This window comes from Genypterus blacodes, unplaced genomic scaffold (genome assembly GCF_046128005.1).
Source record: "Genypterus blacodes isolate CSIRO-AG114 ecotype Tasmania unplaced genomic scaffold, CSIRO-AGI_Gbla_v1 ptg000029l_1, whole genome shotgun sequence".
Lineage (NCBI taxonomy): Eukaryota > Metazoa > Chordata > Actinopteri > Ophidiiformes > Ophidiidae > Genypterus > Genypterus blacodes.
This window is the reverse complement of record NW_027466842.1, coordinates 927,890-951,380: the sequence shown is the minus strand read 5'-3', so window position 1 is coordinate 951,380 and position 23,491 is coordinate 927,890. Positions and strand designations below refer to the sequence as shown.

The following is a 23,491-nucleotide window of genomic DNA, read 5'->3' as shown; positions in this document are numbered from 1 at the left end:
CTCTCTCTCTCTCTCTCTCTCTCTCTCTCTCTCTCTCTCTCTCTCTCTCTCTCTCTCTCTCTCTCTCTCTCTCTCTCTCTCTCTCTCTCTCATTGTTTACAGTGAATCGATTCTATAAAGTTTTGAAAAATCTGACTTGGCCTGTTCCGGTTTCTTACCTCATGAATATTAATGAGCGGCCTAACACCACGTGACATGCGCAAATGGCGGGTGCCGTACCGTGACGTCATTTTTAGCGCGGAGTTTGTTGTTGGCGGAAAAGCCTCTGTCTGAAACTTTGTTCAATACTTCATTATTTAGCCGTTACGCCGTTGAAACTTGTCTTCTTCAATGCAACATTAGCTTGTGGCTATACAGCGTCGTTTATATGAAAGGTTGGCATGATACATGAAAGTTTACCAACAACGAAAGCGGTGAGTTTGCTTCTACCTTTTTTAACAGAAGCTTGTTTGGTTTAGCAACATTAGCATGCTAGTATAGTTTTCACAGACACCGGAAAGATTGCGCTTACATTGACATTAGCTCTAACCATTCACTTACTACAAGGTAATCTCTCATCATTAAATGTTTTACCAGTAATTGTTTACAGCCCCAAACGCAACAGTTAACCTGTCTAACAGTAATAATTAAGGCTATGAATAGTCTTCCTCCCTCCCTCATTTCTTGCTACTGTTCTTGTATTCTTCTTTCCTTTACTCCATTTTGTGCCTATTTCCTTGCCTCTCCCTCATCCTACTGTCCCTTTTTTTGTCTACAGATGGAATTGTCTTCCGTCTCCAAGGCAGCAATTGGCACGGACGGAAGTATGAAATCTGACAGAGGCCACAAGAGAACGAAAATGTCAAGTAAGTTAAATGCTGAGCAGTTATACAACATTTAAGGATTAAAGGAAGAAAATATGCAATAATATTACACTTGTGTTTATGTGTGAGGGAGGGGACAATAAAGCAGGGAAAAGAGATGTGTCTAGAGATAAAACTCATAGAAAGTGTGTGTTCTGGGCCAATCTCGATGTAGAAACAATGTATAATAAGTAATATTCCTCTTTTCTTCCAGGGGATGTGGAACTTGACATTGAGTACCTCTACAAAACCATTCCTCAGATTTCTAAGGTTTTCCGCATCACAGACAAAATTGGAGAAGGTATATACACATTCTTGTCTATGCCATTTATACATTGCAGACATAATAAAGCCTGTTTAGGATTCATATAATCACAAATGTGTGTGTGCGTCAGGTACGTTCAGTTCTGTGTACCTGGGTGAGGCTCAGATGCAGGATGGGAGGAGGGAGAAGTTTGCGTTGAAGCACCTGATCCCAACCAGCCACCCTTTACGCGTGGCTGCTGAGCTGCAGTGTCTAACTGTTGCCGGGTGAGTTTAGTATAAAGTGATGTTTTTACATATATTTATAGCCGTAAAGTCAAGGGAGTGCTGTCGTCTCAAACCTTATCGTTTTCTCATAGGGGCACAGAGAACGTGATGGGTGTGACTTACTGCTTTAGAAATGAGGATCATGTGGTGATCGTCATGCCCTACATGGAGCATCAAGCCACCGTGGTAAGAACGGGAACGACTACTTCCTTCTGTCCGACATCTGCATCTCCGCTGTGAAACCCTGACGTAGAAAACAAACAAACAACTGATGATGGAAACTAAATGTTTTCACCAGGACATCATTGGTTCCCTAAGCTTTGAGGAAGTCCGACTGTACATCTTCCACCTCTTGAAGGCCCTGAAGCACATCCACCAGTTTGGTATCATCCACCGAGACATCAAGCCCAACAACTTCCTCTACAACAGGAGCAGCAGGACGTGAGTAACGGCAACTGAGAGGCACTTTTGTATTTGTAGTATTTACCACCATTGCATTCATTAATTTCCTCCATATGTGTGTGTGTGTGTGTGTAGGTATTCACTGGTGGACTTTGGCCTGGCCCAGGGCACAGCCAACACCCAGATTGAGCTTCTGAAGGTGGTGAAGCGCAAGCCTTTGCACAAAGGTGGAGGGTCCACAGGGAAGCAAGACCCCCCACTCCCCATCCCCACCACCACCACCACCACGGGCTCCACCTCACTTCCTCCGCCCCCGCCTCACTCTGCGGCCCCGCCCCCGTCTTCCTCCTCCCCTTCCTCCACCACTACGTCCTCCTCAGCCGCCCGGAGAGCTCTGGTTAAGAAAGCGCGTTGTGTCCCCAGCACAGGCCCCATCACCTCCACCACCACCACCTCTCACACCAAGCACCCAAAGGTGTCCACACTGGGTCTTTAGATATTTCTTTACCTTAATTCAGTAGCCACACAGGAGTCCTGACGTGTTTTCCTTATGTTTGCTTTGTTGTGGCCTTGTGTTTCTTTAGACCGATGAGAACAGAAGGTTGACGTCTTTTCTGCTGCCGTGCTTTATTTTCCTTTCTTTTCCTTCCTCTTTTTTTTTAAAGGAATTGACAGGACAGCGCAAAATGCCTCGGCCTGTGTTTGGAGAGAGGAACCTGAACAGCTGCACTCAGGCTCCCACCGCCACCAAACCAGCTGCCACCAAGACAGAAGTCAGCAAGCTGGTAAGAGAAACACAGGACGGCGTTTAAGTGTGTGTGTGTGTGTGTGTGTGTGTGTGTGTGTGTGTGTGTGTGTGTGTGTGTGTGTGTGTGTGTGTGTGTGTGTGTGTGTGTGTGTGTGTGTGTGTGTGTGTGTGTGTGTGTGTGTGTGTGTGTGTGTGTGTGTGTGTGTGTGTTAAAATGTCTAAAATGCGTTTTGTTTTTTTTCCTTGGGTCCAGCTGGTAAAGCCCAGTAAGACAGAGGATCCGGCCCAGCGTAGGTTATCCGCAGCCAGCCGGGGTCCCGTGCCGGCTCGGGCCCACAGCAGCAGCACCCAGAAGTCGCAGAGGGCGGTGAACCAGGGCCTCACCTGTAACTGCTACATGAGCGACCACGTGTGCAACATCTGCTTGTCCAGGTATGAAACTGCAGGAAGGCAAAAACAGGAACCTCTAAATGTCGGTTTGATTCACTGTCTGTGCGTTTAAATAAACTCTGTTGCTCATAATTCACTCTCTCATAAGAAGTCAAAGGGAACTGAGCTTTACTTTCTACAGTTAGATAGAAAAAGACACTGATTCTGTCAAAATCAAGATCTTAAAACTGTAATATTTAATCTGTGTCCTGGTCTGAATTATAGAGTTCTTGATACTTGCCATTGTTTTGTGATCCCATCCCTGCTTCATGTCCTTGTTTCCGATCAAAGGAAGCAGCAGGTAGCTCCCAGGGCCGGAACGCCGGGCTTCAGAGCGCCGGAGGTCCTCACAAAGTGCCCAAACCAGGGGACAGGTCAGTTCAATCAGGCTTAATGACCACCAGGATTGATGTCCACACAAACACGAGCAATTTAAAGAAGCACAGACTCTTTAACTATAATTGTGAACCCTTTGAATCTCTCCGTGCCACAGCCATAGACGTGTGGTCGGCCGGAGTGATCTTTCTCTCTCTGCTCAGCGGCCGGTATCCTTTCTTCAAAGCCAGCGACGACATGATCGCCCTCACCCAGATCATGACCATAAGAGGCTCCAGAGAGACCGTCCAGGCCGCCAAGGCAATGGGTGAGTGAGATTACTTAGGGAATGTATCACCATAGCAACTGTAACAACATAGGGGAAAGTGCAATTTTGTGCCGGTCATTATCGGCTGAGACTCTAAAGCCACATCTCATTGGTGGAATGTCACCCAGGCAAAGCTGTGGTGTGCAGTCGTGAGCTGCCTCGACTCGACCTCAGGACGCTCTGCGAGACGCTGAGAGGACGAAGGGCGTCACCAGAGGACAAGGTCACCCCCCTCCCCGAAACCAACAAGGACTCCCCTGCCCCGAGTCGTCATCCAGGCCAAGAGGACACACCCACTCACCGTCCTACTGAGGGAACCTCCACACAGCATCAACACGAGGAACACTCAGTGTGCACGGAAACGTCCTCTCGCCCCTCTGAGGTGGGGAAGGCGGCAGGAGCAGAGAGAAGCTACAAGGAGGAGGAAGATGAGAGGGGCTGGGACAGAGTTCCTGATGAGGCCTACGAGCTGCTGGACAGGCTGCTGGACCTGAACCCTGTCACCAGGGTAACAGCTTCAGGGGCCCTGCAGCACCCACTGTTCAGGGACCTGTGAGACCAACAACTGTTACTCAAAACAGGAACCTCAGAGACTCAACATCCTCCCTTCAACTTGTTTCACGGTGAAGATAAAAGGGTTTTTGCATAAATCTTCTCTAAATCCAACTCCAAAGTTTGATGGCAGCTATGATGCACAGTGTTATGATAAAGGGACACGGAGAGTTAGAAGTCGATGTATTCCGCTGTCAGCATTGTCCACTGGAGTCTCAAAGGGAAAAGTTGAGCTTCTGTCAAACTGTCCAGGAAAATGATTTAAATTCTGCCAGCCTCAGCAAATCCTGAAGGTCCTGAGGGTCTCTGGCACAGAGCTCTGTGAGTTCAAACCTCACCTACACCTGAGCCACAATATTAAACGTCTGGCATCCATTATGTTGCTCCCATACACAGCATATAGGACAGACTGGCTTAGAGAGACGAGGAAGGAAACATTTTAACCCTGCGTGAGAGACACAATTCCTTTATCATGGATGAGACTGTAGAGATTGGAACATGTGTATGAATTCCTCTGTGTTAATTTATATTACTCAAAACTGTAAATGTAATTTAAATGTATAGTTCCAAAATAAAGTTGAACAAGTTTAAGTTCCTGTGATTCAGTGGACATCATGTGTGAAAGTTAAAAAAGGCCGGATGAGGAGAAACTGTTCTGCATATTGGAGCTGCAAACTGAGGATCGTCCCTGAAATTTAACATGATTTACAAATGTGAGTTTTCTTATAATCCACAGTCCAGACGAAGTTGTTAACCTGTTTGTAAAAAAAGATTTATTTTGGAAGTCCTAAAAAAGTTCCTGCACATTACATGAATCTTTTCTATTGTAGACTTCATTGTGACAAACCAAACAAACTATAGATATTACTCAGTGCATACGTGAATCACCTTTAAACTGAAGCATCAACCGTCTCATAAAGTAAACCATGTGTACATTAAACAGTATAAACAGGTGAAGACATTTTCTTTAGTCTGGTGCTGCGTCCTGAGTCTCGGGAGCGGGGGAGACAAACTTGGGTCCTCCATCTAACCCTCCTTCACCTCGGTGAGTTCCTCGATCCGCACCAACACGCTCTCGATCACGTCGAAGGTGTGCAGCGCCGAGTGCAACGCCTGTAAGGTCAAAGTAAACGTCTGCTTGTGACTCCCGTTTGTGCGACGCGTGTTTAATGTGAAACAGGACACAAACGTCACTGACCTCCACCTGGGACTCTGGCGTCATGTTTGGCAGCTTCTCATCACCGACGCACACGGAGATGTCCGGCTCCTCTGTGGGAAAAGACGCACAAGGTCAAAGGTCAGAATTGTTGTTCTATTCTTTATTCTATTCAAGAACCCTGTTATCCCTGGGAAACCCTCCTACACAAAAAGGTTAAGTTATTTGAGAGGGATCTGACCTTTGACCTTGCTCTTCTTGTCCTCCTTAGTGTTCTGCATCTCCCTCTCATAGTGAGCTCTGGACATGTTCAGACCCACACGCAGGGGCTTCAAGAACGTGTCCTCAATCTTGTAAAGTTCAGTCCAGATCCCTGTCTGCAGAAACACAGACAGAAAAACCCGGTTTGCATTCGAGGCGTTGTTGATTATTGTGCATTTAAAGAAGACGGATTGTTGTGTGTTTTGCAGAGGGGCGTGAGGTTTTACCCACCTGGTTCTCTGTTACTTTGTCTCTGATGATCAGGTAACGCAACAAGTTCAGAGACTCCATCAGCCTAGAGAAAAGACAGAAACACACGATTTTAATGACTTAAATTTGTCTATTTGAACACTTTAACATGTTATAATTAGCTTGAAAACACCAATGGTTGCCCTAAGAACCGCTTTTCATTTCAGAACCCGCTCCACTCCTCTGGTCCGGTCCCAGTGTGCAGTGTGTGTGTGTTTGTGCCGACCTGTCCAGGTTCTGCAGGAGGTCCGTCTCTGGTCCATCTGGGAGGACGAAGACTTTCCGCAGCAAAGGGAGCAGCTGGACGCCCTCGAACCAGATGTTACTGTTACCAGGCTGAGGGCAGAGGGTGAGACAAGATACGGTTAATAACGCTTTAAGATATTTGAATGAGATTTAATTCTGAGTTACTGAATCCAAACAGCAGCAAATCCATCTGACCTGCAGGGACAAATTGATCTGATCCTTGATGTTTTTGATGATGTAGCCCTCCACCCCTGAGTGGTTACTGATCCTCAGCATGAACCTGACACACAGGAAACTCATTACACTGCAGGTAACTACACACACACACACACACACACTGAGAGAGAGACATGCAACTTGGTGGAGCTTACTGGAAAAAGTTGTACTTGGCCTCGGTGTCAAACTTATCAATGCTCATCTGTAAAACCTTCAGGCCTTTAGTTCTCTGGTGATGAGGAGGAGGAGGAAAGTCCACAGGTCAAAGTTCAGTTACATTTTAGTATTCATTCCCCTTTAATTTCTAACTCAGTATAAACACTTTGAACACTTCTCCAATGTATTAGAGATCCAGTAAAAGCCACAAAATGACATCATTATCTATAATAATTGGATGAAGACTTACCAAATGATGATGAGGACATAACGTCATGACCTTCACCAAGTTCTGAAATAGAAAGAAAGAGTAATGATTGACTCTTGTAACATGAAATGAATAAAACGGCGTCACACTCAAAGAATCCCTGCATGTCTGTGGATCTTTGTGTTTCACCTGAGGGACGGTGAGGAACGTTTTGATCTCCAGCAGATCTGCAGACAAACTCCTGTCCTCTAGCCGCACCAGACTCTTCTCATACAGCTCCTGAACACACACCATTAACAATTAAAGATTCAAATAGACTATTAATCTCGAAATGAAAGACAGTGAGGGAAGGTTTGCCTCACCAGTCCTTTCTGAATCCTGGACTCTTCAGTTCTAAAGATGAAAAGCATTCAGGTTACGAGGATTCAGCTCAAGAACATGCAACAAAGAGCAACCGGACAAAATCTGGACCAAAACCTCACATTTTGTTAAAAATACTTCATTATAGTTGTCGATTTTTCTCAATCTTTCATTCGCAAAAGCTGGATTTATACATTTATTAAACCCACCGAGACCAGGCAGCAAAAAGCTTCATCAGTACTTTGTAGGATATCAATACTGGAAAATGAATGTAATGTGATCACCTGGACAGCAGGGGGCAGATGTGCTCCATGTTACACCTCAGAGAGAACACAGGACTGAGAGAGAGAGAGAGAATAATCATTTGATAATCAATACTGTTTTAATAATAGTTTAAAAACTGTGACTCACAAACTATTACATAAAGTATTTTAAGTGAAATGTGCTTTGAAATGTTAAATGTTATTTATTTGATGAATCCATTGTCATCCCCTAAATACTGTCCGCATGACTGATATGGAGTAGAGTCTGAGTAAACTGCTGCTGTCCTTCACCTCTCCTCTCCTCTACTGTGCGGCTGCAGACTTCCTGCCTCTCACCTGAAGACGGCGGGGTAAGAATCCGAGGCCAGGAGATGGACGAACACCAGGTGAGCCACACTGGCTAACGACTCCCGGGGGTAACGGACCTCCTCCTCCAGGAAGCCCGGCACCTCTTTCCTCTTAGACAGAGGCAGAGACACCAGGCTGGAGGGCGTCTCCCCGATAGCAGAGAGACAGTCCTACACGCACACGCGCACGCGCACACGCACACGCACACACACACACACACACACACGTTAAAATGAGGTGAGTTTCATTTATAAGTTTGTATTCTCATATTGTTTACATTGTTTTGAGCATGGTTTGTGACACTAAACTCCTTTAATGTGGTGTAAACTTACCAAAACCTCTTCAGCAAAGTCTCTGAGTGGCGACACGGGCAGCGAGTCAGGATCCCACACTTGTATCTCCAGCAGGGGGTGACAGAGAGTCTTCATACAGCTGCAGCACAAGAGGAAGACACAACTTTGATCTCTGCAGGCTGCTCCATTCAAAACAATCAGATTTAAAGTATGTCAGAGTCTTTAACACACAACAATTCAAACAGATTCTCCCCAACACGCCTGATTTGTGGATCCCTGCTAGATTTCCCCCGACTTACAACTTCAGCAGTTCTGTCCGGAGCTCATCCTCTTTCTCCAGCAGCACGCCGTCCTGCTGAACCCTGTCGTGGCTTTCGCACAACGTCTTTCTGTTCAGGAGGTTTTGCCTGGCTTCGCTGACGAAGGGCTTGACAAAGACCATCAGTTCGCTGCAGCAACGGCAGAGGCAGAAGACGTCGTCCTCCTCTTGCTCCTTCGTCTGAGGTAGAGGAAGTTTGGCCACCTGCTCCAACAGGGAGCACAGGGTCATGCCCAAGGACGAGGCCTTACGAATGCCCAGGCACAGCAGCACTGAGAGGAAAGGAAGAGGAAAGAAATGAAGGGAGAGGCACTGCAGATGGGAGATACAAGAACCTGAAGGAGGATGGTGACAGTGAGGATGAGGATGATGTGTGAAGAGACTCCTCCTTACCTTTCTGCAGCGGGTTCAGCAGAAGGTGGAAGCTGTCTGCTATGGCGACAGGATCATCCTGCTCCAGCTGCTCCAGCAGGCCGATCAGCAACTCTTTGGGCCTGCAGGTCTGAACGTCAGAGCTCAGCGTTAAGATAAGGTAAGATACAGTATGTTTCCTTCAGAATAACACTTTTTCATCCTGACCTCTGCTAAATACCTTGAAGATAATGATACAATGATACAGTTTACTGGCAATTGTGGCTACAAAGTGATACAGCAATGGACCAGATTAGTTTGCAATGTGTTTTCCAATGTCTGATCCTGTGTGTTTGCCCTGTAACACACCAATGATACCAATAGTAAAGAATTGGGTCAGTTTATCCCTAATGTCATATCATCAAACCTTTAGAAGATGGTTGAAAATGGCCAGGCAGTGAGGAAGATTCTTATTTTCCTTCTTCAGCAGGACCTGAATCAGGGGAGGCAGCAGGTTCCAGCCCATACATCTCACTAGCTCCTACAGAAAAGGACCATAAGGGAGTGTTATATAAATACTTATGATACCAAATGTGCTTATCAATGAGCCTGAAACAAGAATCCTGGAGCACATGATTGACATACTTGATTTTTGTCATCCAGGACCAGGCTGAGGACCTGAGCGCTGTTTCCCTCCTCGATGCAGGTCCGCCCGGCGACGGTGAAAACACTGTGATCCTCACTGGTGTAGCTGTCATCGGGCAGTGCTTCCTGTGTGACAAAACCGAGCGACACACACATCGAGAGAAAGCAGAAGGGCACTGAATATAGTGGATGGCTACAGTTTATGCCTAGTTTTCTAACTGACATTGCTCTATTACTTGGATGTATGTATGTTGCACTCACACATCTTTGCACCACATCACTGAGCTGCTCCAGTGCCATCCTGTTGTCCTCACACATGTTTCAGTCCTCCAAAACAGCAGAACCTCTCATGTCACTATAATCACACGTCAAACTGCTGTTAAACACACGTCCCCGTGGCTAAGTGACTATAACTAACATTTCATTCCTTTAACGACACTTATAGAGAGCTTTATGAAAGCCTAACACGTATGGAAAGCAGAAGAAACTGACTGGAAGCTAGTTCCCACATTATTATTGTTTTAGCATGATTAGCTAGGTCGTTACCATATAGACAAAGCTTCTCCGGTAAGGATAGACAAGCGCAATTCAGTACAACATAAAAGGGAAACATAAGAGGTTATTACGCGTTATATGTAACAAACAGGAGATTACTGAGGCAGCGAGCCACCTACCTCACATTTCTTAATAAGAGCCGGTGTACTGGATTTACCGCATACCACGTTAAGTAGTGACTTTTGCCTGAATGCGCGGTTGGTCTCAGGTGACGGCCAGGCAACGAAAGCAATATCTAGCTGTCCTCTCGAACGCCTTATTAGCTTTCGTCATGATTAAATACTTTCGCAATGTCCCTTTAAAATTTTACATTGATGGATAAAATACAGTGAGGCATTGGCAAGGACAACTAAATGGTCTCTTCCTGGTTCCGACATCTGCCGTCACTAAAGCAACCACAGACGCGTTCCTGCTAAAGTCACTAGTAAACACGGTCACTCATTTATACATTACACCCCACAAAGAGATGCGTTTCCGCTAGATTTGGTTGGTTAGACTTGCCGTAGAAACACAATCGTCTTCGGTCAAAGTTGAACAATTTGCGAAAACAGACCACGCATGGAGGCTGAGAGCAGGAAAAAGAGCCGCGGCTCCTCTAAAACTTCCAAAAAGGGTTCGTTTCATCTTGAGTGTGTTTCTTACATATACCGAATAGCCCTGACAACATGTTTACAACCAAATAGATCGCCAAAGCGGCCAAATCACCAGTCCCTGAGTTTGTGTGTAGCTCATTCTTTTTGTGCTTGATTTACTTATGTTAGTGAGATTTTCATTCATTCCTACTATATTCATCTAAATGTTATTGTTGCAGATGGCAAAAACGCCAAGGCACAAAGCGCCGAAGAAGAAGCAAGAAGGTGATATGTCAATATTTACAAGACCTTTGTCTACCTTTCTCATATCTAAGCTTTGTAATTTAACCTTAAATGTATGGTCAGTCTTTGTTTATGGTGTAAGGCTGTATGTTAGTGTGTTTCAAAATAAGAACTCTTTTAAAACAGTAGTTGGTCTCTTAATGTGATTCCAGTTGAGGTTTGATGAGCTAACCCACATCAGGATTGGTGTGTAGATGGTTCCGCATTCATCAAAAATGTCTCACAGATAAATTCAGCCTCCGTTTCTGGCTGCCATACATAGTTTCAGTAGTTGTTGTCATTTCAGGCTTTAGTAAGAATCTCCCTATCATGCGTGTTTGTACTGAAACTGTGCCCTGTGGCAGGAGGGAAGCAATCAGAGAGAGCGTGAGGGAGAAGCTGGATCTGGAGAAGAGAGCTCTGCAGGTGGTGGAGCGCCTCCTGGTGGACAGCGTCTCTGAAGACTTCCTGCGTGACTGTGTACGTACTGTTAGATTTCAATGAAAAGAATCGGTAGATGAATCGATTATCATTTGACATTTTAAACACTCAATGCTGTCTTCATTAATCCAAAACTTATCTGTAGTTTTATTCATGATGAAAGTGTTTGTCGCAGTGTTAGAGGTAGGCACAGTCGCCGTTATGTTCACCGTGTTTTGGCCGCCCCCCTTTCTTTGCAGGCCTGGTTCATCACTCCTGCCAACTACAAAGATGTAATAGAGGAGAGATCCATTGCGAACCTGTGTGGTTATCCTCTATGTCCAAATCCACTTGGGAAGGTAAGGAAGACCCTTTCTATCAACCTGTATCATCTTTACTATGTGGTAAATCTGCACACAAAACAAATGGTGTTCTGTCTGTGTGTGTTTTTCCTAGATCCCAGCACAACAGTACAAAATCTCTACAAAGGCCAATAAAGTGTATGACATCACTGAGCGCAAGGTGAGTACTAGGTCTGGTTCAAATATGAATGCTAGTGCTTTAACCCTCTTATTGAAGAAACTAAACATTGTTCCTTTGGTTTCTGTCCTCTGAAGTGTTTTTGCAGTAACTTCTGCTACAAAGCCTCCAAAGTGTTGGAGCTGCAGATACCGAAGACGCCTCTTTGGATCAGGAGCCATGAGAGGTATGAGCTGATGGGTCAATCATTCATTTTGAGTTTGTATATCAGGAGCAAAAATCTGAACCTGAACACTTTTCTTGCTCTTCTCACTGACAGCCCCCCCCAAATGTCCATGATGAAGAAAGGAGATAGGTATGTGTTGAAATTGACTAAATGGAATAACATTTTATCTGGCCAGTGATGGAGGAACAGAATTTCATTAACCCCTGTGCCTCTGTGTTCAGTGGAAGCTTGGGCGAGGAGGTCAAATTGGCACAGATGAAACTGGTAGAGACGGACGTAGAGACTCCTCAGATCCCTGAAGGTCACCCGACTCCTCAACAACGTCCAGATGAAGCTTGGATCAGCCACAGCCACAGCAGCAGCAGCAGCGACAGCGAGCAGGAACAGGACTTTGTCTCCAGTGTTGTCTCCCAGCGACCAGGACGTAGGGTGCGCTGGGCCAACCTGCCTGAAAGGAAGGAGGAGGGCAAGAAAGGAGGAAAGACGGAGAGACGAAGCAAACGGAAAGAGGAGAGAAATGAAGTTGAGAGTCGAGATGAGAACGCAGAGACGAAGGGAGGAGTAAGAGGAGAGAACACAGAGGAGTCGCTTATAGAAAAACAAACACAATCACACACAGATCAACCCAGTGGAGACCAGCTGATCCCAGAGGAGCCCGGTGTGGATCAGCTCACACCTAAGCTCCATCTGTGCACTTTAGCTGAGCCAGTCACCGCTGTGCCAAAGGACCCGACGCCCACACAGACCAAACTACAACCACAACACATAACCCCAGACGCCAGAGACTCAGAAACAGAAAGCAGACCTCAAGCGAGTCCACCTCCAAGTGAGGCCTCCCAAGCCGACCTCAACATCACCCAGGTGGGTATGAGCAAGAGAGGGGCGGCGGGGCTCCGCGATTTCATCAAGCATCATCCTGCCACCAAACCCGACTCCATCCGCCAGAATCTCCTGGATGGCCTGAGAAGAACTCTGAGGGAGTGGCACACCGACGAGACCCTGAAGTTCCTGTACGGCTCAGACTGCCCAGTGAGATCCTCCTTTAGTGAGCCGCGAGAGGAAGAGGAGGACAGGGAGGAAGCGGAGGACAGGGAGGAAGCAGAGGACAGGGAGGAGCTGGACGAAGACGACCTGGAGGACGAGGTGACGAATGAGGACGGAGGAGGGGTCGCGGACAGACATCCTGAGGGGCAGAAGGGACCGTCCGCCGCAGCTCCAGATTACCAGACGCTGCAGAAGGAGGCCCAGCAGCTGGAGATCAGGGTGCAGGAGTTTTACAAGGGCACCTGGACGCTGCCTGAGGAGATGAGCCAGGATCCAAAGGTGAGGGAGAGAGGAGACCTTACGTCCATGTTACTGGCCACTTGAGGGCACTGTATCAAGAATATGAATTGTAAATGCGGTAAATATGAAAGTATCTTTGCACAAAGAGGTTTCACTCTCAAACACACGTTTTGTCCGCCCACCAGGTCACAGACATGAAGGATCCAGTCCTGCCACTTGTGGACTCTCATGCTCAGCACCTCATCCAGAAACGCATCACAGTGGAGAAGCTCAACAGCTGGTGTGTGTGTGTGTGTGTTTACACTCTTCCACTCTTCATTGTACTTGTAAAAACACGACTGTTGTCTTTGTGTCTCTGGTTTTCAGTCTCAAAAACATTGTGGGTCCACTGCATCTCAGTGTGAGCGACATCTCCACTGACCTGAACAACCTGGTCAGGACATTCAGGTCAGTATACACACACACACACACTCACACACACACAAATAAATAAATACTCAAGTAATCAAGCATGTAGATATTAATCCATTAATAGGTTTTATTGTTGTATGCTTGTTCCCTGTCACTGTGGGGAATCGTCGGCTCTAGTGCCCCCTACAGGTGTGCAGGCTGCATTACAGGTCCCAGGGGTTTTATGACTTCTCTGTAAGCTCTCCAGATTTATGTAAAGTGCGCTTTATTTGCTTAAAGGTATAATACTGTTTCCACCTGTCGACGTGTTACAGTAACTATTGGCCCATAAACTTTCAACAGGTAATAAGACACAAATCAAAAGTTACGTTCCCCATTAATATCATTTTTATCAAAGGAAATGTTGTCCGGTTGTAGGTAGTTTAGCACTTTAGATTGAACATTTTCTGCTGTTGGTTCCCATTGACTGGTTACGATGTTTTCAACGGGGGGGATTGCTATTAAATCACCGTGTCAGTGATTTGGAAGTGGCACAGTTCAGCAGAATAACACCTCTCCACTCCCGCTTCCAGGAATTCTCTTTTCTGCCACTCCGAGGCCCCCACGGGAACACACACACACACACACACACACAGAGCTGTCAGACACACATACATCACCGCTCTATTGGAGGCCTGAGCTGCCCCCGTGCACGTCTCCGACTTTTGTTTTCCTGGTTCGCACGTCAACAAAGTGTGTATTAGGACTAACCGGCGCTCCTCTCTCTCTCTCCCTCTCTCTCCCTCTCTCTCGCTGTGTGTCAATGTCACAGGTTCACCAACACAAACATCATCCACAAAACTCTCGAGTGGACGCTGATAGCAGTTGTTCTTCTCAACCTGTAAGTCTGTACTGCCTGTATCTGAGTGTGTGAGAGAGAGAGAGAGAGAGAGAGAGAGCATGATAAGTAGAGGAAATGAAGGGCCATTGTGTCCCTGTCGACAAACTCATAACCGCTGTTCTTCGCTGCCTGGGTGTGTGCATTTGTTTGGATGTGTGTGTGATTTATAGGCACAGTCACAAAGTTTGTACGAACCTGTAGTTTATAGGGAAAACAAGGCTTTATCCTCATCAGATGAAGGCTACAGGCAGGTGAGTCATCCAGTTCCTCACACCAGGAGACAAGTCAGCTTCTTTAAGTGTCTGGGTTTCAGTTTCAGCGCCGAAGCTACGTGTTTATGTCATCGACCTGTGTGTGTGTGTGTGTGTGTGTGTGTGTGGCGAGCTGTGTGTTCTAGCTTCCCTGGAATACTGAATTCACGGGCAGAGGTGATATGATGTGTCATTGCTGAGCCTCTGCCATATGGTGTGTGTGTGTGTGTGTGCGCGCCCATGTGTGTGTGTCTGTCAATACACGGGCTTGGTCTGTTGTGTGCTGCTCCCGTCTGAGTACACACCGGCCTTATCTCTCCGCCTGATTGCCCCACTCCAGATCCGTGATGCTCTGAAGAGGACACACACACGCAAAGCAGTTCTTTACACTTTTAAGTTAAACACACCTGCAAACACATACACACACATACTGTAGGTGACATTGAACTCACCCTGCCAGGGAAACGTCTCACATGAGGCCTGGCTGACTCTGATTTATGACACTCAGCTGTGTACGCATCAGAATCACACTTTCTGTATAAACTCCTTTAAACTCTTAAAGGAACACACACTTTGATCTCACATTGTCCTGATTTAGGTCTGTTACCTCGTCTGTATTGCAGGAAGTTAAGACAACTATCAGTTTGTGAGGATCTAGAAAGGTTCTTGAATGATTCTGGATAAACTGAGCGACTCCTCAAGCTTCCACAGATACTGAAGTACATTTGAGTTCAAATGGAATGGATTCTGTGAAAAAATCGTTTATTTAAAAGATTATCAATGATGTTTACTGCAGTCCTTTTTTATATCAGCAGGGGTCAATCTGTGTATTTTGCTTCACCCTCATACTAGGTTATGTATCGTTTTAAATAATCCAGTAAATCCAGAGATAAAAGGTGTAAAGTGCAGCTTTGATTCGGTCGTATTGTTTGTTTTTAGGCGTCACAGCAGGTATTAGTTTCTCCCAATGAGCATTTCTGTCATTCACTGTCTAAAAAACCCCCACAGATTTCTCCTCATACCACAGTTTCCTATTGATCCTCTATGATTTCCTCAGTTCCCCGTTTTACTCCTTGGTCCTCCATCCTTCCATTCCTCCACCATGAATAATTTGTTGCGCTGTCTTATCTATCTGCTGCATGGCAGCTGTGGAGCTTGCCTGGCCTCTATTGTTGGGGCCAGCTGAATAATGGATGCCCCCCCTGCAACACTAGACCCCGAGGTGAACCGGAGATTAGCCAGCAGTGCACCTACACACAGGTAGACGGGACAGGCACGGGGGGGACGGGATTGGGGGAGGGACGGGGAGACGGATGAGAGGCAGGGAGGTGACAGGAGATGAACTCCAGGGCTGCAGAGGGGAGAACGCTCAACTCCAGTTAATCAGGGAGGAAGACTGTGCTCATGTCAACATGCAACAGGTGCACACACACACACGGTGAAGGCCCTCAAACTTAAGAACAAACTGTCTCCCTTATTAAGCTGAATCAGTTTCTAACTTAAAATGAAAAAAGCTTGTCACGTTCAACTGTTGACCTTTGACCTTTCAGTGTCACGGCACTCACTGTTTGCCATATTGTTGCAGGAGAAGTTGCCTCCCTGAAAAACTCCTTCTTAGATTGTAAAAGGTTTGGTTTGGTTTCTTTTTAAAGTGTATCCTCGTGTCTGAAACGTCTTTTGTGAGAACTTTGGATGGACTTGATTCGGCTTCTGCTCCGGCCTGTGACAATCGCAGTGACAAGGTTGTGTAATTTGTGGTGTTTTGTGTTTCTAGGTTGTCCGAGGTGTCGCCGCTGGTACGAGAGGCCCTGCAGACGCCGACGTCTGTGGAGTATTTGAACACTCTGATGCAGGAGCTCAGTCTGCAGCAACAGGATCTAATGAGTTTAGTGCAGCTGATCAAAGCCCCAACACACTGACACACACACACTGTACAGCGACTTCTCTGACTGAAAACAAATTGATTGATTGATTGATTTGAGCTATTTGACATGTTTAATTGACATAAAAATCTGATTGACAGTTTGTAGATTGAGTTACCAGTTTGTTACGTTCACTTGTAAACAATCAATACAACAATCCTACAGTAAATCCGGCCTGTGTGACTCCTATGTTCAGTTTCTGAGGTTTTTCTATTGCATTGCATTATATTTAAATATGAAACCAGTGAGTATTCATCAGTTAGGGTCATTTTCTTGCAGTGTTTGTGCGTTTTGTGAGTCCATTCACATGCAGCTTTTGATGACTCAGACTCACCAGTCGGACAAACCGATCGGTGCTTTTACGAGCTGCCAGTGTCGTACGTGCACAATCTGTGTGTAACATCCGTGTAAATCAGATCCTAGAAGTTTTAGAGCTCTAGATTGTTTAACCTCTGCACGACCAAACAAATCACGCCCCGTTTTCTCCAGTGAAAACGCCATGTGGACATGCTGCTCATTGCCGAGCCTCCGCAGTAATAAAAGTGATGCTATTTCTCCAGACTTCCTTCACATGAGGGTTTATGGCGCCATAATGTAATGTGTTATATGGGTATGTTAACAATGCGGGAGTCTGAAAATATTTGGTTTTGACCAGGTGGCTCATGCTACAAAACGTTTTTTTCTTTTTAATGGGAGAGATAAGTGAGAGTTGTGTTTTAGTTTGACCTGTCACAAAGATTGGAGATGTGATTGATTGACCCTGGATTAAAACAGCTTCTCGTTTTTCACAACGTACGTTCAGTCGACTCAGGGAGAGACGCAATGAGAGCAGAAATCTGTGTTTGGAAATGTCTTTTGTGTCCTCAAACCTCAAAATCCCTTAACATAAACACTTAAACATCATTCTAGTTAACTTCAAACTGACACCTGATGTTGCAAAATTGATTTATTCCATACTGTGATTCAAAATGCAGGATTTTACATGAAAAGCAAATGCATTCCAGGCTTTGTTAGGTTTATTATTCTGTTAACATTGAATTCACATAACTCAGGCTCTTTTATATTCATTTCTGAATTTACTACAGGGAGAACTGTAATTGCAACTATTTCACCCTTAAAGATGAAAAGTACGACATCATTTCACTAAAGTAAGGAATACTAACAATTCCTCCATAGCTGTTAAAAAGCAAATTGTCTTCAGTTTACCAAAGGCCTGCTTGGGGAAACATGAATGAAGCACATAACAAAGATGTTTCGGTCATAAATAAGATTAACATTAAACATGTTTCATAAATATAAGCCTTTATTTCCTCAAATCAACCAAAGTATCTTAGGTTTAAATAATTAAATGCATTCAAAAGTAGGAAAAGATGGGATATGGTAACAAAGAAATACTAAAAACAGGACTATAATACAGTCAAAGTACATTCAAAGTGCAATGTTCCATGTTACAGTAGCATGGTGGGCTCATTTCAGTCCATGCTGGGTCTCTTTGTGCCTCCTCAGGTCCACTTTCCTCTGGAAGCCTTTGCCACACAGGTCACAGCCGAAAGGTTTGAATCCCGTGTGTTTCCTGCTGTGTGTGATCAGGTTGGAGCTCTGACTGAAGGCCTTTCCACACACCTGGCACTTATGGGGCTTCTCACCTGTTATACCAGCAAAGAAATGAAGACAGATGACGTCACCATACACCAGGGGAGGAGGGAGGGGGGGGGGGGGTAATTCACGCGTCCCCGTGCGTAGAGGCGCGTTTACGCACAGTGATAGTGATGGAGAAGGCCGGATATGACCCTGATGGTGTGTATAGGTTGAACTCACCTGTGTGGATGAATGTGTGTTTCTTCATGTCTGACTTCTGGTGGAATCTCTTCCCGCAGTACTGACACGGGTAAGGCCGCGTGTCCGAGTGGATGAGCAGGTGCGTGGACAGAGTGGAGGAACGCTTGAAGCTCTTCCCACAGATTTTACAATTGAAGCTCCTCTCCTGTAAGAAACACAAGATCAGTACGAAAACTTGACACATTAGGTCCACGCAGGGGTCTTTAAGGCCTCTGTATGTCCCGGATGTGGGCCTTTTTTTATATACCTGGAGGCCTCCACATTGAACGGATCGTTTAATTCGTACCACGTACCTGAGAGTGAACCGCTCGGTGCTGATCCAGGCTCACCGCATGGCCGAAGGTTTTCCCGCAGATTCCGCACTCATAAGGCCGCGTTCCGCTGTGCGATCTCCGCACATGAACCTCCAACCCGTGCGGCGTGGAGAACACCTGCGGGGGAAACACATTTGGTTCGTTCCACTAAAACGGAAATAGTAATTCTATTGTATAATATCCGCTAATCTGTACAAAATCTCAGCGTTATTACAGGAAATAGTGATATTATATATTATGTTATAATCTCACTGACCTTACAACATTTGATACACTTGTATGGACCCTTTGGCTCGATGTTAGCGATGAGGTCATTTTCAGTCTTGAATTCTGACCCGCGGGGCTTCTGCTTTACATCCAGGTACAGATCGTCGTTCCGCATCCTGTACATCTGATGGGCCGTGGGAGTGTAATTCTGGTACACGGACCCCCGCTGCGCGTAAAGTGCCGCCTCGGTGCCGCCACTGTCCTCCGCCCCGTGGATGCTGACGGGTGAGTTGGGCTCCCTGTGGCCCGGGTGGTGGTAGGAACCCTGCACCAGATGTCTGAGCTCCGAGCCGGAATATGAGTTCCATGAGTACGGGAAGAGAGGGATGTTGAAGTGGTGGCCGTCCTCCGCTGCAGAAGTGGAGCACTTATCTGAATCTGGAAGTGAGTTTGGATTCAGTGGTTATTCTTACTGGACAATATAGCGTCTGTCATAAATAGAAAAGTCTGAAAAATGTGTAAAAAAAAAACCCTAACCCTAACCCTAACCCTAACAGCTATAATCTTGAATTGATATTTGCACCCAAAACCCAGGCGTTTAATGACGAGTGATTAGATTCTTTATTGTGATAAGAGTAAACGAAAAGTATCAATAATCAGTATAAATCACCAAAAGTATCAATTTGCATCATAATCTTGAATAAAATACACGATCATAAAAGGACATTCAGCTAATTTCCCAGTACTTGATGTTATGATAATTGTTAGTAAAACACTTTAAGCATAAAAAAAAGTCAACAAAACAACAAATAATCCACACTAATAACGGATGTTGCTTTGTTTGTTTTAATTAATGCGTCTAAAAAAAGGTTAAATAAAGTAACGAAGCAGACCTGGTGAGGAGGAGGGAGACGGGGGTCGCCAGAAGTCGTAATCCGCGCCTCGGTCACACACACTGCCGCTGCCGAAGCTCAGCGGGGAGCCGGAGGACATAGAGCCCGGCGACAGGAGCCTGGAGCCGGGGGAGAGCCTGTCAGCGCCGCCGCTCACATCTTCCAGCAGCCCCTCCGAGCTCCTCTCAAAGTCCGCCTGAGCTTTGGCCTCTGGGGACAGAAGAGTGTGTAAGTATGTGAGGAAGTGTGTGTAAGTGTGTGTTACTGACTGACATATATTTTGAATGTCAAAACATAAACAATGACACTTAAAGAGCCTCTACCTGCGCATACGTGGGCCAGAATAGCGTCCAGTCTGATGTAGTCATCGTCCAGGTACCGGGGCTGATGGTAGCTGTGGGCCCGCTTACTCTTCACCAGGAACGACCTCGGCATGGTTCAGTCCGCTTCAGTCCGGCGTCCAAATCCTCCTCTTCACTCTACACGAAGCGACTCCGACTTTATCTGTGGGGGGGAACAGATTTGAACTCTATTGGTTGACAAGCGGACACGGCGTTGGGATTTTTGGCCGGCCATTACGCATGCGCAGAGCGACCGTATCGTTTACCAGGTGTCGCGGGTACAGGTGGCCGGGGGGAAAAAAGACCACCGCGTCCCTGAGGGGGTCTGCGTGGATGTGGGATTGGAAAGAACGTCTCATGTTTCCATTTCCAATCCTATTACAGCCTGTTGGCCACATCAACCAATGTGAGGACGTTTATAACTTTTATAATCTATATATTTACGCTTTAACCTGACAGAATTCTGACATATTCGATCATGTTATTCATAATTGGGGGCATGTTATGAGTGAAAGTGACTAAAAATAACGGTGCTTTCTAATATATTACTAGTATTACCTGCTGTATATTAATTACAACCCATATTTTGTTATATTGAGACATTGTAATGTTGATGATTGTGTTTAATGATTGAGATTGAGAACAAAACATTAGATTCGTCTTCTTCCCGTCTCATATTGGAAAGAAACCCGACTTAGATTTTACTTGATGAGGCAAAAAGTGTGTGTGCGTGTGCGTGTGTGTCTCGGATAATGACCTATTTGTTTGACTGCTGTAAAGTGATCCTGTTAATGAGACGCGCACGGCCGCTCGGCGCAACAGCCTGCCGGTGGGGCGCACAGGTATCTCTTACAGTAACACTGCTTCAGTTTACCCAATAACTTCAAGCCTTATTGTTTTACATCATGATCAAACAAAGCCTGCGGTGGGCCAATTAGACAGCTGCGTTTTCACAGGAGAAAACGCGTTTTTCTGTGCGTAAATCTGACGGACAGACACAAATCATTGCGAAGATTTTAGGAGGCGTTTAAGGCCGTCGGAAAGCAAAGCGTTATCGATTTATTAGCCGGCGTGAGAGCGGAGTTTGTTTGGCGCAGCTGCAGACAGGAGCTCCCGCAAGAGTGCAGATAGCGAAGGGCAAAGTAAAACACATGGTGGATACTCACAGTTAAACCCCCCCTCTCAACACAGGCCGAGCCGGGCTGATCTGACTTGGCCTCATCGGTCTCTGCAAGTGCTGGAATAGAGTCTAGATAGCAAACCCAACCAGAGCAGAAACAGCACAAACTCTCTCTCTCTCTCTCTCTCTCTCTCTCTCTCTCTCTCTCTCTCTCTCTCTCTCTCTCTCTCTCTCTCTCTCACGCTCTCTCACGCTACACTTCCATGTAAGTCAGTGTGTCAAGTCAAACAAAAACACTGATTCATGTTTAGATATGCCCTCTAATCATTTCCATCATCGAAAGCAACGAATCATACAAACATTTACAAGTTCACATATTTTCATTTGCACATGAAGTCAACTTGTCCAAAATACTTGATCATTCACTGATCGTAACATACAGTATCTGATCTGATCACACTCAAATCTGATTATCAAATGAACGCATGCTTTTATGTTTGTTGTTTTCTTAGTTTTCACTTTTCTATATTTTTTCAGTTGTATGATTCCATTCCAGAAGAAGTCAGAGACACATTACAGTTCAGAGCACTGCTGCTATCCTGACTAAGAAGCGGGGCAAGCTTCATTCCTCCTGTACCATAACATCCCTGCATGTCCTGGCAATAACATTAAATACAACTGCTGCTTTACAAAGCTCCAAATGTGTTCAGATCTAAATAAATATGAGATTTACTTATGTGCGATGAACCTTACTGTCCCAAAGGACAAAACAAAATCACCAGAAAGCACATAATGCCTAAAAACATTATATAAATTTACTATTCCTTTACTATTTTAGAAATAACTCATTACAATGTTGATGAAATGGAGACGAATGTGGAAGTAGAGGAAAATGTGCCTTTCTGATAGCACAACATGGACATGTGAAAATGAAACACTTTTCAACAATTTAATGCCTTTGGTCATCAAATTATAATAAATTAAAGCCACTGATTGACATTGACAGCATTAGAGATTGCTGACATGAGGAAAACCAAAGTGAGAGACAGCGAGGCAACAAGCTTCAATGTTACACACCGACTCAGAACAGGAAACCAACCACAGAGTCGAGAACACGCTATCAGTGCTGCCACCGCTCCACTCTTGTCTCTCTCTCTAACCCCCCACCCCTCTCTCTCTCCCCTTCCCCCACAGGCCTTGATTCTCTGTTTTGGGTCTTTATAGCAAATATGTGATTGAAATAGAAGCCTGGCCTCAGTGATCAGCGCCACACAGGCTTTCTCGTGCTTTGCTTGTTGAAGGCGCCGATCACAGTCATAGAGTTAAAAATAGATTTGTTGCTGCTGAGCGGTGAGGTTATTTTCTAAAGCTCGACCGTGATGTGGACACACTGAAACAGTGCGACTCCTCATTGTGTTATATATTGTTATATATATCAGAGGCTGCAGCTTTGATACCACATGTATGTGAATGTCGGAGTATTCGTTTGTTGCTGCGAAGGGGCTAAAAGGTCAAATTTAACTGTGTGAAGTCGCTGTCGCAGTTAAGCCTTGCAGTGACTTTAATGTGCACAAGGACAATTCAAATGCAAAACCTGTTTACAGAGAAAATCTAACCTTTAAATCTCAGTAACTTGATCAGATTGAGATTTTTATTAATTTGTGTTGCTACGAGGCTGTGACGTTGCTGAACTCTATTCCATTTCAGTTCGGACTGATCTACTGTTTTGCACATAAAATCCTTTGCACTATTTTCACACTACATATTAAATTATTACCTGTATAACTTGTATTTATAGTTTCTGTATATAATATAGTAAATGTTTGCACTTCTGGTTGGACTGCATTTCATTGGCTTGTACAAAAACTAAATGTTGTGCACAAAACACTTTTTTAAAACTTACTTTCCAACTTTTATAGTCTTAAATGAAGGCCAGAAGCTGATCTTGCAGCAGACATTGCTACTTCTACAAACATATGACAAGCTGGTGTCAATATTAGTGACAATAGAGGGTTAAAATATCTGCAAAGTGCCTCAAAATTCAATTCAGTTCATACGGCTGTCCAGGTTAAGCACATTTATATTTAGTCATAGCACATAAAGCTGACTCTACTGGCTTTGAGTCTCCACCTTTAATATTTATATGAACTTATTGTGGGTAAACTGACTTTCCTTACGTTTAAGTCCAGACAGCCATTCTGCCGCAGTGACATCTCAATGAAAACCACATCATGCTATCTCATCCCCTCACAGGTTCCTTTGGCTCCAAAGCCTTA

At 45.2% G+C, this 23,491-nt stretch overlaps 4 protein-coding genes across 6 annotated transcripts; 2 read left to right on the top strand and 2 right to left on the bottom strand.

The window, feature by feature from the left end:
- The first annotated feature begins 235 nt into the window (after positions 1-235).
- Positions 236-4,738, top strand: cdc7 (cell division cycle 7 homolog (S. cerevisiae)). Its single transcript, XM_076144456.1, has 12 exons — positions 236-413; positions 758-845; positions 1,057-1,143; positions 1,238-1,373; positions 1,466-1,559; positions 1,672-1,814; positions 1,911-2,250; positions 2,441-2,560; positions 2,777-2,955; positions 3,244-3,326; positions 3,446-3,595; positions 3,724-4,738. The coding sequence occupies exons 1-12, from the start codon at positions 381-383 to the stop codon at positions 4,149-4,151; spliced, it is 1,881 nt and encodes a 626-aa protein (XP_076000571.1). The 5' UTR covers positions 236-380; the 3' UTR covers positions 4,152-4,738.
- Positions 4,739-4,907: 169 nt separating this feature from the next.
- On the bottom strand, positions 4,908-10,127 carry glmna (glomulin, FKBP associated protein a). 3 transcript variants are annotated; one of them, XM_076144431.1, is made up of 19 exons: positions 9,893-10,127; positions 9,480-9,573; positions 9,219-9,344; positions 9,001-9,114; positions 8,616-8,724; positions 8,203-8,494; positions 7,943-8,042; positions 7,599-7,780; positions 7,284-7,337; positions 7,002-7,032; positions 6,829-6,918; positions 6,682-6,723; positions 6,431-6,504; positions 6,255-6,339; positions 6,040-6,149; positions 5,796-5,859; positions 5,545-5,680; positions 5,346-5,416; positions 4,908-5,260 (listed from the first exon to the last, which is right to left on the bottom strand). In XM_076144431.1, exons 2-19 carry the CDS (start codon positions 9,534-9,536, stop codon positions 5,174-5,176), a joined length of 1,824 nt encoding a protein of 607 aa, XP_076000546.1. In that variant the 5' UTR covers positions 9,537-9,573; positions 9,893-10,127; the 3' UTR covers positions 4,908-5,173. The 3 variants fall into 3 exon arrangements, with proteins under 3 accessions (XP_076000546.1, XP_076000548.1, XP_076000547.1); XM_076144433.1 differs by having other exon boundaries at positions 9,898-10,127; XM_076144432.1 differs by lacking the exon at positions 9,893-10,127 and adding an exon at positions 9,765-9,868.
- A 148-nt stretch (positions 10,128-10,275) lies between these two features.
- Positions 10,276-17,281, top strand: rpap2 (RNA polymerase II associated protein 2). The gene is made up of 12 exons (XM_076145009.1): positions 10,276-10,386; positions 10,585-10,630; positions 10,993-11,107; positions 11,308-11,406; positions 11,504-11,569; positions 11,665-11,753; positions 11,847-11,882; positions 11,975-13,076; positions 13,223-13,317; positions 13,404-13,484; positions 14,260-14,328; positions 16,354-17,281. Exons 1-12 carry the CDS (start codon positions 10,332-10,334, stop codon positions 16,496-16,498), a joined length of 1,998 nt encoding a protein of 665 aa, XP_076001124.1. The 5' UTR covers positions 10,276-10,331; the 3' UTR covers positions 16,499-17,281.
- A 98-nt stretch (positions 17,282-17,379) lies between these two features.
- gfi1aa (growth factor independent 1A transcription repressor a) lies at positions 17,380-21,324 on the bottom strand. The gene is made up of 7 exons (XM_076145010.1): positions 21,262-21,324; positions 20,078-20,258; positions 19,755-19,964; positions 18,911-19,299; positions 18,634-18,771; positions 18,320-18,485; positions 17,380-18,147 (listed from the first exon to the last, which is right to left on the bottom strand). The coding sequence occupies exons 2-7, from the start codon at positions 20,187-20,189 to the stop codon at positions 17,969-17,971; spliced, it is 1,194 nt and encodes a 397-aa protein (XP_076001125.1). The 5' UTR covers positions 20,190-20,258; positions 21,262-21,324; the 3' UTR covers positions 17,380-17,968.
- Between the last annotated feature and the right edge of the window lie 2,167 nt (positions 21,325-23,491).

What these genes read in the sequence shown, in the direction of transcription:
- cdc7 (XM_076144456.1), top strand. Translation starts at nt 381, where the DNA reads ATGATACATGAAAGTTTACCAACAACGAAAGCG. An exon ending in TACAACAGGAGCAGCAGGAC is followed by an intron (nt 1,815 to 1,910) that starts GTGAGTAACGGC and finishes GTGTGTGTGTAG; the next exon opens with GTATTCACTGGTGGACTTTG. An exon ending in TGCAACATCTGCTTGTCCAG is followed by an intron (nt 2,956 to 3,243) that starts GTATGAAACTGC and finishes TTCCGATCAAAG; the next exon opens with GAAGCAGCAGGTAGCTCCCA.
- rpap2 (XM_076145009.1), top strand. Translation starts at nt 10,332, where the DNA reads ATGGAGGCTGAGAGCAGGAAAAAGAGCCGCGGCTCCTCTAAAACTTCC. An exon ending in ATGATGAAGAAAGGAGATAG is followed by an intron (nt 11,883 to 11,974) that starts GTATGTGTTGAA and finishes CTCTGTGTTCAG; the next exon opens with TGGAAGCTTGGGCGAGGAGG. An exon ending in AACCTGGTCAGGACATTCAG is followed by an intron (nt 13,485 to 14,259) that starts GTCAGTATACAC and finishes TCAATGTCACAG; the next exon opens with GTTCACCAACACAAACATCA.
- gfi1aa (XM_076145010.1), bottom strand. Translation starts at nt 20,189, where the DNA reads ATGCCGAGGTCGTTCCTGGTGAAGAGTAAGCGGGCCCACAGCTACCAT. An exon ending in GTCTCCCTCCTCCTCACCAG is followed by an intron (nt 19,300 to 19,754) that starts GTCTGCTTCGTT and finishes ACTCACTTCCAG; the next exon opens with ATTCAGATAAGTGCTCCACT. An exon ending in ACACACATTCATCCACACAG is followed by an intron (nt 18,148 to 18,319) that starts GTGAGTTCAACC and finishes CTGGTATAACAG; the next exon opens with GTGAGAAGCCCCATAAGTGC.
- glmna (XM_076144431.1), bottom strand. Translation starts at nt 9,536, where the DNA reads ATGTGTGAGGACAACAGGATGGCACTGGAGCAGCTCAGTGATGTGGTG. An exon ending in TCCTGGATGACAAAAATCAA is followed by an intron (nt 9,115 to 9,218) that starts GTATGTCAATCA and finishes CCTTTTCTGTAG; the next exon opens with GAGCTAGTGAGATGTATGGG. An exon ending in CGGACAGAACTGCTGAAGTT is followed by an intron (nt 8,043 to 8,202) that starts GTAAGTCGGGGG and finishes CTTGTGCTGCAG; the next exon opens with CTGTATGAAGACTCTCTGTC.